This window comes from Ipomoea triloba, chromosome 14, assembly GCF_003576645.1.
Source record: "Ipomoea triloba cultivar NCNSP0323 chromosome 14, ASM357664v1".
NCBI classification, from domain to species: Eukaryota; Viridiplantae; Streptophyta; class Magnoliopsida; order Solanales; family Convolvulaceae; genus Ipomoea; species Ipomoea triloba.
In genome coordinates this window covers 15,809,849-15,828,356 of record NC_044929.1, presented here as the reverse complement: position 1 = coordinate 15,828,356, position 18,508 = coordinate 15,809,849, and the positions used below count along the sequence as shown (strand labels likewise).

At 37.5% G+C, this 18,508-nt stretch overlaps 1 protein-coding gene across 1 annotated transcript; it reads right to left on the bottom strand.

Annotated features, from left to right (window-relative positions):
- Positions 1–9,586: 9,586 nt before the first annotated feature.
- On the bottom strand, positions 9,587–15,818 carry LOC116003617 (non-specific phospholipase C2). The gene is made up of 3 exons (XM_031243512.1): positions 14,644–15,818; positions 13,526–13,705; positions 9,587–10,292 (listed from the first exon to the last, which is right to left on the bottom strand). The coding sequence occupies exons 1-3, from the start codon at positions 15,743–15,745 to the stop codon at positions 9,976–9,978; spliced, it is 1,599 nt and encodes a 532-aa protein (XP_031099372.1). The 5' UTR covers positions 15,746–15,818; the 3' UTR covers positions 9,587–9,975.
- Between the last annotated feature and the right edge of the window lie 2,690 nt (positions 15,819–18,508).

Genomic DNA, 18,508 nt, shown 5'->3' with positions numbered 1-18,508 from the left:
CTTCTGCACTCAAACAACCTAAAGATCACTTGTTTTCTAATAATCTCAAGGCAGTTAATCTGTGGACTATCCCTTACATCCAATATCATTGCATTGAAACATTCATAGATATTGTTTACAAGCATATTACACCTTGGAGTTGGGGAGAAATAAGACCTAGTCCACTGTGTAGGATGTTTGTCACCTAACCAGCTAAAAACATCAATATCCAATTCATTTAGCTCAATCATTGTTGTAGTGAAACTAGTAACCGTTGTGATCCTTGCTGCTTTCCAAAGTGCATCCTTTATTGGCTGCCCATCAAATCCAACCACTTTCATTTTTCCATCTTTTTGCTATCATGAGGAAGTCACAAACTTGTTATCATGTACCCAAAGACAACCTTCATGGTTGTCATTTAAAGTAGTTATCTGCTAGGTCTGTTCATCTTTATCAATTCTACAAGTAACTTACCACCTACAACCCTCTTGCATGCACTTAGCAACACACCTCACTTTGTCATTCTTCATGAATTTCAACTCCTTGCCAAACTGGATTGCATATACCTTCACTGGATCTTTGAACTCCACTTTATTACTAAATGTTCTACCCAACCATAGTGGAGATGGTTATTGAGGAATAGGCCTAACAGGAGTGTGAAATTAAGCCCCATCATTTGAAAGATTCACTGCATCATCAACTTGGATTGTCTTACCTTGTTTTTCAACCTCAACGTTTGTAGGAACTTGAACCCTTCCATACTCAACCTGGATATCAACATGCTTCACAAACTCTTAGTCATCACCCTTGTCAGTTTCATACTGTGATACCCGAATTTAAATTATGCCTTGTACCCCACTAATTCTTTCTTTCGTGGGGTTAATTTAATTAATTAAGCCTTATTCTTCTAAATAAATTTGCAATCCCTAATCTAGCCTATTGTGTAAGCGATATTAATTGGAGTCTTTCATCCCTTATAATAATTTGTACACATTAATTGACCCAATTCTTTAATGACTCAAGCCTTATTCCATTTAATTAATTCTTGAATAAGACAACCATTCTTATTTTAAATGCCCATGTTTGATTTAATTACCCTAAAGCTACATATATCATGTATGTATAGTTTTTGTGGGATTCATATAAAAGCCTTATATTAACAAATTGACCTAGTCTTCATCTTCCACCTACACACTATTCACGCCATTTTCATCCCTAAAGCCCTACACAAATCATCTTCTCTTCCTAGCAAGGATTCAAGTCAAGATTTACCTTTTAAGAGCTTCTAGACTTGGGTAAGTGTTAGATCATTACTAGATTGCATTTTACTCTTCATTTCCTTAGCCTTTATGATTTTCTTATGGTTTCCTTGGGGTATTCTTTGGGGCAAGATAATCATGGTGATGATGGTGGTTTGATTGGGTGAGCTAGGATGTGTGTTTGGAGAAGCTAGCATAAAAAAGTAACACTACATGTCTCACTAAATCTACTTTCACTCTCATATATATGTGTTTTGGTGAATTGTGAAATCCTGTGAATTATTTCTTGGAAATAGCTTGTGTTTTGTTAGATTATTGAACCTATCTTGTAGATCTTTGGATTGTGTTAGCTATTCTTGAACCTTGGTATAATTGGTCATTGTTTTGATGGATTCCATGTGTTATTTGGCTTCTAGAATGTGTAATCTGATCCTAATATGAATATTGGAATTACCTACTGTGTTCATTGCATCGTGTCTGATTCAGTCTGAGTGTGTTGGGTTTGGAGTTGTTATTGCGGAGAGGTCCAGCAGTATAATGTGTCCCGCTGAAACCTTCCACATGAGCCAGCGATGTGTAGTAGCGAAGGGGTGTGTTCCGCCCAATGGTTCCGCTCCCTTCGTGCGGATGGGTACGACGGAGTGGTGTGTTCCGCGGAGGTGTTCCGCCAGTGTATTTTCCCTCTCTGTTTCCAGTTCAGTTTTGTGGTCTATTGCTCTGTTGTTTCATCTTTAATTCCTGGAGTATATTCTAAGTATTTTGTTGAGTATACTATCCTGATTATTGAGTATTGATTCATGGTTGTTGGTAATTTATCTTGGAATATTGATTGAGTATTGTTGGTTTGATTCTTGGGTTAATGTTTTGAGCATGATGTCCTGTTATTCATGTTCTGAACCTAAGTACTTTTTGGTATGGGTGTTTCCTTTGGAAATAGACTTGAGTTTGTTAGGTTGAGGTCTTGAACTCTTGTGAGTGATTCTTTGGGTTTCATGTGTCATGTATACCCTTGGAGAGGAGGTTATTTGAGCTACGGCTCTGTATGTATTTATTATTAGGGAAGGAGGGTGGTTGGGCTCATATGACTCTGTGATTGGGCTCATATGCCTCTGTGATTGAGCTCATATGCCTCTGTGATTGGGCTCATACGCCTTTGTGATTGGGCTTATATGCCTCTGTGATATGTTACTTATATTATGGTTAGGAGGTTTGGTTTGGAGCTTATTCTATGTTTCTTGGTGGTGTCACTCTAAGGGAGTGATGTGAGGTTATTGATTTGTTGGTTACACTTGTGTGGTTTAGTTGAGCTTGTGCTTTGTTTAAGTGTCTTATTATGGAACTGTGGTACTGCGGATTCATTCCTTGATATTGAATTCGTTGAGGTGTCCTTGGTTTATGATTCATTCAGCTTATTGTTGTTGAATCCTCTGATTTTTAAACAAAGGATAGCTTCGTTGGCATATATTCTATATGTGTGTGTAAAATCTATTTACAAAGCTATGTTATATTACGTATTTTCTCACAAGTGTGAGTGGAGTATTACTTAGCATTTCTTTGCTAATATTTCTAACTTTTTTTCCAGGTATGGAGTAGAATCTGCACGTGAGAACGCTAGCTGTTGTTCTATTCCTCCGTTATGTTTCTAGCTTTGTGATTTTGGTGATGTTTAGACATTTGAGCCTGCGTGCCTTAGACATATGATTGTAATAACAGTTAGATTGTGTTGGTTTTGAGGATTTTGAGACTTATGTTTGAATTCGCCTTAATATCTAGGTTGTGGTTGAACCTGGATGTGGCGTAGCACCCCCTATTGGTATAGTTACGCTTCTGCATTTATATTGTTTAGTATTGAGATTTGATAGCTTTGCCTTAAGTTTATTGCTTATCTCACCCTGAAAGTTAGGGGTGTTACAGTTGGTATCAGAGCCTGTGTTGAGGCCTAGGTAGGGACTCTAGGGCTTGAGAATCTGACACTCTAGGACCTGATCGATAGAAGTTAAGGTAAACGTGAATCCTAGGATGTGTGAAAACTAGGACTCGCGGTGAAGATGCGCTTTATTTACATGCATTTGTTTGTGCTTCCCTTTATTGTGTTCTTTGTTCTGTCCTCGGCCGTGCACTCACTTTTGGATTATGCGACTTGGGAAGACCGGTTCGTAGCACGAGTATTCCTTTTGTAGCAACGATAGTGCCGCCTAGAAGACGTGAAGAGGTCCCTGACATCCCGATCAACGAGCAGCTGATGTAGAACCTTAACCAGCTGACGCAGATCACCCAATTTCTGGGCAACGTGATGGTCAATAATAACCATCGGGGGCAGCCGGACATACAACAGAGGGTGGCGGGGCAGCACCCACCCTTCTTTGCGGGTCAGGAGGATCCCGTAGTGCTCGAAGACTGGATCCGCGCCTTCGACAAGATTTTGGAGGTGGTGGAGTGCTCGGAGAGACGACGTGTCGAGATGGCCACCTTTTATCTGCAGCAAGAGGCCGACCTCTAGTGGGTTCACGAAGGCCTAGTGATGAGGTAGGAACCTGGGTTTGGATGGGAATCCTTCAAGGACAAGCTACGTGCTCGATTCTATCCCGCGCATGTGAAGGCGGCCATGCCGGAGGAGTTCTTGCAGGTCAAGTAGGGATCTCTGTTGATGCAGGATTATCACAAGTGCTTTCTGGAGCTAGCTCGCTTCGCCCCTGTTCTAGTACCGACCGAAGCAAGAAAGGTAGAGAAGTTCGTGGCGGGGATGAACTTGGATACTCGTATGGCGCTGGTGGTGTTCAAGTTTCGTACCTTGAGTGAGGCGTACAGTAGCACAACGGACCATTATCGGGTGCTGTTAATCCGGCGGGGAGTGCAAGATTGGTACAAGATGCCCGATGAGGGTGGTGGCACATCGGATTCCAAGAGGCTTAAGTCGGCTGGCCCCGGTCCTGCAAGGAACTTTCAGAAGGGCACTGTCTTCCAGAGTGTTGAAGTTGTGATCAATCCATTCATGAAGGGATGATAAGTTATTTTATGGGATGCCACCACACAAGTCCTAGCAAGTTCTAGCAAAGCCGCAGTGGACGAAGAGTTGGAAACAATTCTCATCCTCACCACTACAGAGTGGGCAGGTAATTGGTGTATGAATATGTCTTGTTCTCAGCATGCCATATGTTGGTAGTGAGTGGGTATTCATCTGCCAGCAGAAGACCTTTACCTTTGGAGGGAGTTTAAGATTCTGCATTCTAGCCCAGGTTGGGACAATATCCTCTATGAGATTTTCTTGGAGCATCCTATAACAACTGCTTACAGAGAAATAGCCATTCTTCTCTCCCATCCAAATGACTTGATCTGCAACCTTTGTTTCAGCAATTGGAATTTTTGTGATCTAGATTACATCCTCCTCTGCAAATAAATCCTTAAGAATGTCAGTCTCCCAACCAGTCTTCTGCATATTCATAAGGGATTCCACCTTGATGTCAGCTAACTGCTCAATCACTGGAGTTTGAACAAGAGGGAGAGAAATATTATGGTGCCATGGGTCAGACCAGACTTTGATAGAGGCCCCATCACCCACCCTCCAACGAAAACCTTTCTTAATGATGTCCTGAGTTGCATAGATACTACGCCAAATGAAAGAAGGATTGCTACCCAAATTTGCATTAAGAAAAGATCCTCTAGGGTAATATTTTGCTTTATACATTTTTGCCACCAAGGAGTCGGGCTGGTATGTTAAACGTTGGGCTTGTTTTGCTAACATAGACAGATTGAATTCTCGGATCTTCCTAAAACCCATTCCACCCCATCTTTTTGGAATACACATAGCTTCCCAACTCTTCCACCTAATTCCTTTATTCCCTTCTCCTTCACAACCCACCAATATGCATTCATAACCCTCTCTATTTCCCTGCTAGTTTCGATAGGTAGGAGAAAAACACTCATGGCATAGGTAGGTATTATGGCCTGAATAACATTTTTCAGTAGGATCTCTCTCCCCGCCCTAGATAGGAATTTAGTGTTCCATCTTTTGATCCTACTCACCACCTTATCTTTGATGTACCCCAAAATTTCCCTCTTTTTTCTACAAATTAGAGAAGGGAAGCCTAGATAGTTTCCATTAAGGTTGCCTTCACTAATTTCAAGAAAAGAGCACAGATTTCCTTTAAGAACAGAATCCACATTAGAGCTAAAGGTGATAGATGATTTAGAGTGGTTTACAATCTAGCCAGAAGCTCCCACAAAACCCTCGATGATACTTTTTAGAACATTGCATTCATTCATATTTGCCCTACAGAAAATATAATAATCATCTGCAAAGAAAATGTTTGAGATTTCAGGAGCTCCTCCCCTAGCAATCTGCACACCATGGATCTGACCACTCCTCCTAGACTTCTTGATCATAGATTCCAACATCTCTAGGATTAAAATGAATAAGTAAGGGGATATGAGATCACCCTGTCTAATGCCCCTGTTTGGGAAAACAGTGCAATAACTCTATCTTCAAGGAGAATTTTATAATCCACAATGGTGATAAATTCCCCAATCAGATTACTAAACTGCTCACCAAAGCCCATTTTTTAAGAATAACAATAAGAAAAATCCAGTCAACTCGATCGTAGGCTTTGCTAAGGTCCAGTTTGATACCCACAAAACCCACCCTAACATGTCTCTTCCTCTTAAGGTAATGGTTGATTTCGTATGCCACCATTATATTGTCAGTTATAAGCCTACCCGAAACGAAGGCAGATTGTGAATCGGAAACAAGGTGGTTGAGAAAGGGTTTAATTCTATTGGCAACAACTTTGGAAATGAATTTATAGAGCACATTGCAAAGGGCTATAGGTCTGAGATCCCCTAACAGTTCTTTGGAATAAGGACTAGGTGGGTGGAATTAATGCTAGTTGGGAGCTTTCCAGATTGGATACAAACTGAGCATAACATAACCACTCCCCCCCCCCCCCTAGAATGTCCCAAAAATGTTAAAAAACCCCGGGCTAAACCCATCCGGCCCCGAAGACTTATCAGCCTTCATACTAAACACAACCTCCCTCACTTCTAACATGGAAACATTTCTAGTAAGCAGGGTGTTTTGTTGAGCAGGTATTCTATGGTCAATACTATCCAGAATATCATTATAATGAGCATTATTACTGGAGAATAAACCATTAAAATATGATGTGATAAGGGAATCTAGAGCCATACCTCGTGGGACACAACTGCCATCATCCCCTTTCAGTCGAGATATACTGTTGTTCTGTTTCCTGCGCCAAACAGAGGAATGGAAAAAATTAGAGTTTGTATCACCTTCTTTGAGCCAGAACTGCTTTGCTCTTCATTTCCAATAGTCATTCTGTTGATGAAGAACTCGTAGATATTCACATTGAGCCTCCTAGAACAACGCGTGCCCATGAGGGTCCCGACGATGTTTAGTTTTTTCATTGCATTTGTTCCAATATGTAGAGCGCCTCTTGAAATCCCTAGCATATGTTTTACCCCAATTCCATATGGCTTTGCCGCAGCGACCAATCCGGTCAAGAAGGACTTGCCCTTGAGTATTAAACCAGCATTGAAGCATAACTTCTCTACAGATTGATTCCCTGAACCACAGATTCTCAAACCGGAAGGATGAATTTCATGGGATAGAAGCTGACGGCACGATCTGGAGGTGAATAGGAAGATGATCGCTTTGTGGAGCAACAATGGACAACGCAACAGCTTGGTCGAATAAATCACACCAGTCACCGGTCACAAGAACTCTATGAAGTTTAGCTTGGACCCAATCCGAAGTTCCTCTAGACCTCTCTCAAGTAAATAGATACCCGCCGAACTTGAAATCCTTTAATCCACTTGATTCAACGGCTTACCAAAAACCTTCGATAAGTATATTAGGTTGGGGATTACTACCACACTTCTCCTCTTGACAGGGGATGTCATTAAAATCCCCCATTACCACCCAATGACGGGGGGTTAATGGTGGATAAACGCTTGAGGAAAGCCCATGAGTTATGACGTCGATGTCTCTCGGGGAAGCCATAAAAGCCGGTGAATCTCCAAGGTGAGTCCCCCTCGTGAACACAGATGTTCGAGTCAATGTGATTATTTGAGAAGGAGTTAATGTTCACTTGCGTTCCATCTTTCCATAGGAGTGCCAAGCCACCCCTGTGACCCACACAATTAACAACGAAACAGCCCACTAAGCCCAACTTTGATTTAATGGGCTGTAATTTATTGAGAGTAGTCAAGGTTTCACATAAAAACACCACATTGGGCTTCTTAGAATGGACTAAATCCATTAGAACCTAAACTTTCGCTGGGTTCCCAAGCCCGCGACAGTTCCAGGCTAAGAGACTCATTGTCCTAAGCATGCCTGAACCACAAGGCCAGCCTTTGGCAAGTTTTTTGGGATAGTTGCTGTCTGAGAAGAAATAAGCATGTTGGACTCAACAGAATGTGTGCTAGGAGGATCTACTCTTTTTCGTTTCCGATCCAAAAGCAAGAAGCCCATAGAATCAGAGTCAAGGCAATGCTGGCCCATATCCACATCATTAGGTGCGTCTGTTGTGTCCATCTACATGGGTGTGCAGTACGAGGACACGTGGTTGTCCCTAAGAACTCCCGTACTCTGGTCATGCACAATCTCAGACTATTGTTGTTGTGGGCACAGTAATCAATAATTGGCTATCGAAATATTTTTGAATAATTAGTTTTATTAATTAATTAGGAAGATTATCTTAAAATTATTTTATATTTAGTTTGTTAGAATTATATTAATTTTCATATTTATCTTAGTTTGTTGGTTAGAATTAGTTTATCTTATATTTAATAATTATCTCGTTCATGTGGTTGTAATCAACTTATTAATGGCTATTTAAGGCCATTGCATGCTAAATTAAATACACAGTTATAGAATTTTTGAGATAGAAACTGAGTGTTTTCTGGAACTCGGGATGAGTTCGGCCGTAATGAGTGGATCATGGCAAACCTGACTTATCAAGGAAATTACCATCTTTGTGGCGTCATCCCCGGTTTTTATCGTTCTACAACCGGACGTGGCAAACCGCTATACATCACAATCCAAAAACAACCCATTATCTAACCTAAATTAAACCTTCGAATCAAATTCACCAAGCCTAATAAATCTTTCTAAAATGTTATTTTTTAATTAGAATGTGAAGAGAAGATTGGGCCCAACCAGGTTTGCATCAGTTGTACGACTCTTGCAAACCCACTACCAATAGGTAGCCTATGATCCGTACCTGGACAGAATGGCATTTTTGTCTCATCGGTACGAGTCGATTCCGAGGAAGATCCCCTTCTACCTGTCGTCGGAAGAGCACGCCGGCCCACCGCCCGCATCCAAGCACCAAATGGTTTCTCATCGTTGATCTTAGTACCCTAAAAAACTTTAGGACAATACCTTTCAATGTGGCAAATCATACCGCAGACAATATAAAAGTTTGGCGATCTTTCATACCGGAAGGAGATCCACGCCCAGTCGCCATCTTTTCGTTTAATCCTCATTTTTGCCGTCAGGGGTTTCGTGATATCAAATGAAACTCTGATGCGAAGGAAAGATTTGAAGACCCCATCAAAGTTGTTTTAGTCTAACTGAATGAACCTACCCACAAAGATGCCGATAGCGATAATGACATTTTCTAAGAAGAAGCCCAACGGGAGGTTGTGAACTTGGATCCAGAAATCCACCCTATCTAACTTAACATCATGTGGAGGGACGTTTGGAGGTAGTTTTGAGAGGACTAATAGGTTGTGTTCGAACGACCATGGACCATCTTCCAATGTGTGGATCATATCAAGTTCGTGGAAAACTGGAATAAGAAGAGATTTGGGGATACCTCTGAGATCACCTGACCTTTGACCGGGCACTAGACTGAGGTCAAAGTATCCTTCATAAATTTGAACTTAACCGGTTTATTGGTTAAGAGTTTCCCCACAAGAGCATACTAGAAGCCGCCATCATTTTCGGGGAGGTCGTCGTCGACAAGGATCAGGCCGGAGAGCGTTTCGATGGCTTCCAAAATGTCGAGAGATGAAGAGGCTTCTTCCATGGCAGGAGTGGTGGTTATGAGGGGGATCTACTCAGCCATAGGGGCGACAAGACCAAGAGGCAAACATAAACAGAGAAGAAAAGGGGAACAGAGCTGGGAACTTGTTACGAGAACAAGGAGGATAGGCTAGCTAGAGAGAAGCTAGAGAGAAATAAAGGCATGAAAATTTTCACATTAGTTTTAAGGCAAGCAAAAGCAGAAAAGGAAATATATTCTTTTTTCCATAAATTATGTAGCATTTTGGAAAGAAAAAAGTATTTGGAAGATTTGTGATAAAGAAAATTTTCCACATACAGTTCCTTTAAATATTCAATAGAAAGAAATTGGCATTTCTTTATTAGATTTGCGATTCCACTCATTCCAATCCAAGATTGCAATGTTGCAATCGGGGAAGATTCATACATACATATAGGTAACATATGGGGAATCTCCACGGTATTTTATGTCATCGTATCTTACTCCCAAATAGAAAAACAGTCATGCTTGAATGTAGTAGTACCTCTCATCATTCTTACCAAATAAAAAATAAACTAAAAAAAATCTTAGAGGTACAACATATCATTCTAAGCAAAAATTTTCTATTTTAAAATATGACACGAGTTCATAAAACACTACAGAGAAATCTATAATATATATGTTATGAGGATATAATGGGATGAGAGTTCACATGTTTGAGGGCGGCAATGGAGCTAAGGATGATGTTGAGAGGACGAAGGCTTTGAGGATCTTGTGGTGAGAGAAGGTCGCATTTGGACGATTTGGTCACCGTCGACTCCCATTCTTCTTGCGGCGAGGCCGGCCTCGAAGAAGCGTTTGACGGCGGATTCAATATAGATTTTGCCTTGTCTTACCGTCATTCCTTTGCCTATGTTCTCTAGGTAACTTGTGAGAAGATAGTCTCCGTTGAGTACGGCGGAGAGCTGTACTAGTTCTTGCTGAAATTCGCTTATCTTTGCATCTAGGTTTGGCCCTCCCTGTCTGATCTTTTTTGGAGTTGGGAGTTGAGCTGTTTGGATACCAAACAAGGAGCAACTTAGCTAATTTTAAAACATTTAATTGGATATCAACACCATTAATAAAGAATCTCATACACATACCACTATAATACTATATTGAATAAAGTGGGACCAAATCTTTTTACCATGACAATAATTTTTTTTTATTCATTAGTTATTATGAATTGACCGAATGTTTAAAGAAATTACATACATTACTATGTTAGATGACGAAAAATTTTGGTCTTTTTAGTTTAATCTCCAGTATATTACAGGGTTCAGGTACTCGCTCAATATTTTAGTTGAATAATTCATATTACGAAATAGTTAATTTCAAAAATGATCACTCAACTATTAACGTGTTCTAATTTTTAATTCAACCAAAATTAGTAAAAAAAAAAAACTATCAATTTTGTTCAAATTAACCTTATATTATAATTAACACCTCCCAAACAATTTTTTTAAAAATGAATGATAAAATTTAAAATATAATCGATAATTTGAAAACTAATTATAGATAGTCAATGATTAAAAAAACACATAACTAATTGATAGTCAATGATTAAAAAAACACATAACTAATCGAAGAAATATTTCTAAAATTAATTCTACAAAACATTTCATACTTATTAACCTATATATAATACCCATAAGTTGAACAATTAAGTAGCAAATTTTACTTTTTATCATCAACTATTATGAAACTGTCATATTTAATCATACATTTTTAATTTTGTCACATTACATCATTGATTTTCATTTACTTTTCTATTTAAAGTTTATCATTTTACTATTTAACAAAGAGAGTTAACATGTAACGTATCATTCAATTAAAAAGAGTTTATGATAAAGTAAAAGAAATTATTTACCAAAAAAAGATAAAGTAAAAGAAATTACATGTTAGAGCTAGACTCTTAAATGATAAAATTATATGTTAAACATATTTATTAAACGATAGAATGATAGAAATTTAAATGGAGTAATTGTTACAATCAAACTGAAAATCGATGAAAATGACTAAATGTAACCGTACCACAATAGTTGATGACAAAATGTGAAATTTACTCTAAATAAATCATAATAATTATGTAATGTCAATAAATTCAATTTTTTTGGGTGCAATGTATACCGTCCTTAACTAAAATAAATTACATATGTTTAATGCAATGTACTCTTTAAATTTTAAAAGGAAATGAGGGTCAATCATTCGCATTAAGTAAATGTACGATGGTGTTAGGTTGTAGGTACAATTATTATTGTGTGTACTGTGATCAAAAAACACATAAATTAAAATACATTATTCTAACATATAAAGTATATATTATTTTACCTTATAAAATACATTAGTTTAATCTAAAATTTTCATTATTCTAACACATAAAGTAAATTATACATCATTTTAACTCATAAACTACATTATTCTAATACATAAAACACATTATTCTAAGTTTCTAACACATAAAGTACAATATCTTATCCCAAAAATTTTATTATTTTAACAAATATAAAGTACATTATTCTAACTCATAAAATACATTATCTTACTCCAAATATTTATTATTTAACACGTGGGCGAGCACGGATTTTTTTTTCTTTTAACATCGATCGACGTGGTTTTAACAATATTTTTTTTTTCTTTTAACATCGATCGACGTGGTTTTAACAATAATTTGACGTGTTAGGTATGCACCGGCCACATTAGAATTTGATTGGTTTAGGCCAACAGGTAGCTCATGAAATCTTACCCACATTGTTAATCTAGTGGACTTGTAGATATAGCCAACCTTTAAAAGTGTAGAAATTTTAAATATGATTAATTTTAAAAAAAAATAATTTTGTAGTGTAGAAATTTTAAATGATAATTTAAAAAAAAATAATTATACTTTTAATCCTACTGCTATTGTAGTATTATTATTATTTAATATTTAACTTTTAATTTGATCATGTTTAATCACACAACATTTTCCTAACATTCACATTTAATCCTTTATTATATTTTTCATTAAATTAACATTAATTTTAAAAACAATTGATAATTTACAATATTAATTCTCTCTCTTCTTGTTGAAAAGTACTCATAAGATGTAATAAACAATAATTTGATAAATTTTTTTGGGATAAGGGTCAAATAGACCCTCAACTATATTCCAATGTGCAATTAAACCCTTAAATATAAAAATAAAAAATCCAATTAGATACCTCAATTCCTATTTTTTTATGCAATTAGATTGATTCCTATTTTTTAGGCAATTAGATTGATTAACAGGTAAAAAAAATATTTTATTAATTAAAAAGTTAATTATAATGACAAAAAATGGAAAAAAAAAAACAAGTTTCTAATTCAAAATAAATTAAATAATTTTTTTTTTTTAAATTACCTTTGTCGCAAGCCATGGCTTCTTCGTCAGCCTTGGCATTTTCGCCTCTGCGTCCAGTTGGACAAAAAAGTAGGACATAACTTCTCTCGCATGGCTTCTTCATCCAATTAGACAAAAGCCGGAGAAGCTTGCCTGACTTCTTTGTCATGTTAGACGGAGAAACTTTGCCTGACTTCTTTGTCCTGATGGAAGGAGAAACTTATGCCTCCTCCGTCCAGTTGGACGGACTGGACGGAGAAGCTGGATACAAATTAGTCTTTAAAAAAATTTACGTACTTTTACCTTAACCTTACATAAATATTAATTTAATTCCACAAATTTAAAAATTTGTTGACTAAATTGCATAAAAATGAAGAATTAAAGTATCTAATTGAAGCTTTTCTTAATTTAAAGGTTCAATGGTACTTTGTCCTATAGCTGAATGGCCAATTTGACCTTTATCCCAACTTTTTTAATGAAAAATAATTTTTTTGGTCATATTATATTATTTATGAGCATTTTTTGGGTAAGAATAAAATATTAAAATGATCAAATTACTAAAGTGTTGCAAAAATTGAACTCAATTGATAAAAGTTATAACAGACAACACAATAATATCAACAAAGTCATGGAAGTAAATGTAGGCAAATTAGAATTAAAGAAAGAAAGTCAATTGATAAAAGTTATAACAGACAACACAATAATATCAACAAAGTCATGGAAGTAAATGTAGGCAAATTAGAATTAAAGAAAGAAATGCATGAGTATCAAAATAGTTTGTGGGAGCAAAAAAATTGGATTTTCAGTTTTAAAAAAAATGTTGAGGGATAAAAATAGAAATTTGATTAAAAGAGAATTAATCCTTCCGCAAAGGAAAGTTAACGAACCTGGGCAATCAGTTCTAGGTTCCTTCCGTTTCTGAAGAATGGACTCGAAGGTGCCTGCCCATGCATCCCTCCGGGTAAGAAACGGCGACGGCAGGTTGAAGATCTTCTTCACCGTCGCCGGAATAGATGAATGTTCATACTCCGAGTTAGGGAAGGGAGACCCATTTGGCCCATGAACAACTGCAATTCATATACGGATAAGGAAAATGCTTCAAATACTTCCAAACAATCTAATCTCATCTATGGTTTTATATAATAAACCAACGCTTTTCTGGAACATTCGAAATTTCATCTGCACTCTCCAACTCCACTAGTTTTAAGTGATGCTTCACCGACAATCAAATTAAAGAAACTTTCTACGGTAACAACCAACAAATCAAAACATTCCTTACTCAAAATGACATTTTTAGTCTTTCTATCAAATATGATGAAATAACAGAATTAAGTCCTTCAATCATCAGATTAAATGTCAATTCCTTTCTTTCTAAATATAATACCTATTTAGATAATGACTGCTTATTTACTCACCACTGAAAAATGTAGAAGACTTAATAACTAGAGACTAATTAAGTTAACTAGTTTTCAGGGACTAAATATAATTTTCTATTCTTCATAGATAGGGATAGGGGGACTTCACCCAACTTACAGATCGAGAATATATATATAATTAAAGCAAGTAAAGTAAAGTGTACGTAGTACTGATGAAATGAATAACAAAATTGATTTGATTATAGGGAGAAGAATATAATTAAAGCAAGTAAAGTGTACGTAGTACTGAAATGAATAACAAAATTGATTTGATTATATTATAGGAAGATCATTATAAGTACTCTCTCTGTTCCATTTTATTGTCTTACTTTCTTTTTTAGTTTGTCCCAAAATATTGTCCTCTTTTTAAAATTGAACATCACCATCATTCTATTTTTTCCAATTTACCCTTATGACTTTTGCATTCTTTATTGCTTTTATTACTAAAAAAGTGAAGGGTATAATTGAAAAGCACATTACTCTTACTTTAATTTCTTAAAAATCGTATAAAAAAGTAGATGTGACATCCATTTAGCAATGGAGAATAATAATAGGATAGGATGAATATTATTATTGAATTCATACCGTACCGGTGGCTTTCTGTATCCAAGGGGAGATGGCGATGGTGGGGACCCGAACTCCCAAGCGATCGAACTTGAAATAGAAGGGGTCGGGGCCCAGAATTCCGTCGGGGCTGGGGACCCCACGCACGGGCGTGGGGACATGATCAAAGAATCCGCCATGCTCATCATACGTGATGAGGAGAAGAGTTTGGTTCCACTGCGGGCTGGCCCTCAGCGTCTCGTACACCTCCTTCACCAGCATCTGCCCCTCATACACATCGTGCGATGGGTGGTCGTCGTTGGCGGCCTCCACCTTAGACTCTATGTACCGCTGCTCCACCACAACGTAGCCGGGCAACTTGCCGTTTTTAGCGTCGGTTTTGAAGGATAAACCGTAGGGGTGGAATTTGCCTAAGTACTTGAGCTTCCTTAGGTTCCGGTAGAAGAGTGTCGCCGGGATATTCTGGTAGTAGATTCCGAAATCTACGCCGGCGTCGTCGAGGTTTTCGAAGATGGTGCGCTGCGGATAGCCTTTTGCTAGGAGGGAAGCGACGTTGGAGGTGGCGCCGTGAGAGGTGCCGGAGTGGACGTAGAGGCGGTTGGGCTGGGTGGAGGCCGGGACGGAGGCGAACCACCGGTCGAAAACCGCGAATTCCGAGACCAATGCCTTGTACACCCCGACCATATCCGGGTCGAACCCGTTCATCACACTCCGGGACATTTTCGGGTCCATGGACGCAGCTTGCTGAACGAAGCCGTTCATGGGCGGCGGATCCGCGGAAGTCTCATTGGATCCGAAGATCTGCTCGCGGATTGCCTGGAACGAGTGGCCCGGATCCGGATCCACGAAATGAGACCGATTACCGAAGAACAACCGAGGCGAATTCGGGTCAGTTGTGGAGACCGGGTTCGATTCAGAGCCATCGACGCCGTCAATTGCCGGATTAACCTTCTGCTTCATCCATCCCAGCATATGGTCGAAGGAGCGGTTCTCCATTACCAGCACCACCACAGTCTTAATCGGACTGGACGTCGGAGACGAATCCGCCGCAAAAAGCGCGTAAGGGATAACGGAAAGGAGCAGAAAGGCGGCGGGAAGCGAAGGCTTATTCCGCCTTTTGAGCAGCATTATTAGCGAGAGAGAGAGAGACAGTAATTGGGATGAGTCGGTGCAGTGTGAACTTGGAATTGAATTGAGGGAGTTAACAGTAATCCGTGAATGCAGAGCTGCTTTATATACAGCGCAGATTTACTTCCACGTTGCATGATCAATTCTTGTCCCCACCTGTCACTATTAAATTTATTTTATTTTTACAAGGAAAATGACAAGAATCCCTTGAAAAGGAAATTTACAAAAAAAAAAAAAGTGTGAAATTGTCACACATTATATAAAATATAAATTTCAAATATATACCGTAATAATTTTTAATAGAAATATATAATATATAATAATTTTTGATAGAAATATAATAACAGTATAACAAGTGAAAATTATATCAATTAGGGTCTCTTGACTATTGCGATTTACCAGTAAAAGTTTCATGATTATTTTTTTACTCGATTTTGTCCCTTAACTATGAAAACATTATAGAAATTGAGCATCAATTAGATTTCACGTTAAATCACCGTTTGACAGAGGGGTAATATCGCCCTTTAGCTCAACCTCACACCCCCTGACACAATCAACACAATATGTTGCAGCCGATCAGATTTTTCGACGAAAATGAACGGCAACAACTGCAAAATCGCCTTGAAACTTCCCATTGACCTTGCTATCTCAAACTCCGATCGAAAATCTACATCAATCAATACTCTTTCGCCTTCCACAATTACATCAATATACTCATATTCACTTGCAAAAATTAAATCATTCATCTTTGAACCAATTTATTAATTAACAATAATAAATATTATAATCATAAATAAGTCTAAAATATGTACAAGTATTGAATATGTATACAAACTAGTTGGAATCGGTGACCTCTTTTCCCATTTGAATTTGCAGATAGAAGTAATGTAGCCGAGAGGTAGGAGGCCGTTAGTGACAATTTTTCTGAAATCGTCTTTACGATTGTAGGTTTTGTTCTTCTCTACAATTTTGGAGGTGTCTGCTTATATGTTTCTCTTGGTAACACTCGCACAAAGAACCAAGCTCTCGATTGTAACAACAAAAACTCAATCAAATAATTGATCTGAAACATTAATTGATATATAAAGTAGCAAATTTCTAGAAATAAAGTAGGTATGTACCTCAAGAGTATCAGAAGAGTCGTCGAAAAAGGAAGAGTACAGATTGAGAGAGAATCAGCAAAACCAAAGGTAGAGAAATCAAACTCGTAATTGGAATTGTCGTCGTCGTTGCTGTTCAAGCAATTGCAATGGTTACGACTACATTTCACGGCCTTAATTCGACGGTTGCTTCTCATTGCTCTCCTCGATTAAATTCTGAACCATCTTCACCGGGCAAACTGAGCTCGATTCGAACTAAACCGATGCGGTGGGAAGTTGTTCATTGCCGTACGACAACTCTCCACCATAAACGACGGTCGTGTTTAGCTTCTCCGACGTAGATGAATTCCGTAGACTAAAAGGACGATATTACCTCTCTTTCAAACAATGATTTAATGTGAAATCTAACCGAGGCTTGATTTAGGTAACATTTTTCATAGTTAAGGGACAAAATTGAGCAAAAAAATAATCATGGGACTTTTACCGGTAAATCGTAATAGTCAAGGGATCCCAACTAGTATAATCTCTAACAAGTATTATATTTTTAATTAAAAATATTAGTAAAAATATATTACTTTTACGATTTGTTTGGTTAAGATAAAAATTTTCTCATAAGACAATTTTTTCTTAAAATTTGAAGAAAAGCAAATTTTATATTCTTCGATGATAGAAAATAGATTCCTTAAATTTAAGGTAAAATGAATTCATGGGTCTTTTTAAGTATTTTATTTTCACAATTTTTGTGAGAAAAGGAAACACCATAAATTCTTATAATATCCTCACATATCTTTAATATGTTGGGATATATTTGATCTTTATATTAATGATTCTCAACAACTTATTTATCATCAACCAAACAATATAATCAATACTTTAAAGGCGTGTTTGGAAAGCAGGAAAATAATTTCTGGAAAATATTTTATGGAAAATGAGTCATTTTCTAGAAAACAGTTTCATTTTCTGTGTTTGGTTGCATCCTAGAAAACTGTCTTTGTGTATTTAGTTCATTTTCTAGAAAATGAGTAGAATAGTATAATTATATAATTTTTATTGTATTTAAAATAATAATATTTATATAAAAAAGGAAAAAAAAAAGAAAAAAAAAATGACGCCTAGTTTCCGCTGGAAACCAGTCTGCTGGAACGGAGAGAGGGGCGACCCATTGGCCGTCCCTGGCACAAGAGCGATTTTCAGAGTTCGGAAAATGACTTCCGGACTTTTTGTCCGGAAGTTATTTTCCAAAAGAAAAAAAAGACTTGATTTTCCTTGGTCAGCGAAAAATGATTTTCAGTTGACCACATTTTTCAGATGCTGCCAAACACCAAAAACCCGAAAAATGATTTCTGAAAATCATTTTTCGGGATACGAAACACACCCTAAGTAATTTTTTCAAGAAATTTAAATTAAATTTATTCTCAATTCGGATCGCATTCAGGTGAGAACTACTCGCCCAAGAGAGAACTGAGAACGCTTCGCAGCGAGCCACGTGTCCAAATGTAGTTGCACCTAACCTTATAACTAGGCGCACTTAGATGCATGAATGTTAACAAGGTAAATTACTTGCACTTGTAAGTGAAAATAGGTGGTGCACAGGTGCAAGTAAAATTGTTGGTCCCGATTGGATGGTGAAAAGTCTAGATTTGGGGGGGGGGGGGGGGGGGAA

Coding starts and splice junctions, on each gene's coding strand:
- LOC116003617 (XM_031243512.1), bottom strand. CDS start 15,745: ATGCTGCTCAAAAGGCGGAATAAGCCTTCGCTTCCCGCCGCCTTTCTG. Junction 13,706..14,643: donor TTGGATACAGAAAGCCACCG/GTACGGTATGAA, acceptor TATGAATTGCAG/TTGTTCATGGGCCAAATGGG. Junction 10,293..13,525: donor ACCTAGAACTGATTGCCCAG/GTTCGTTAACTT, acceptor GTATCCAAACAG/CTCAACTCCCAACTCCAAAA.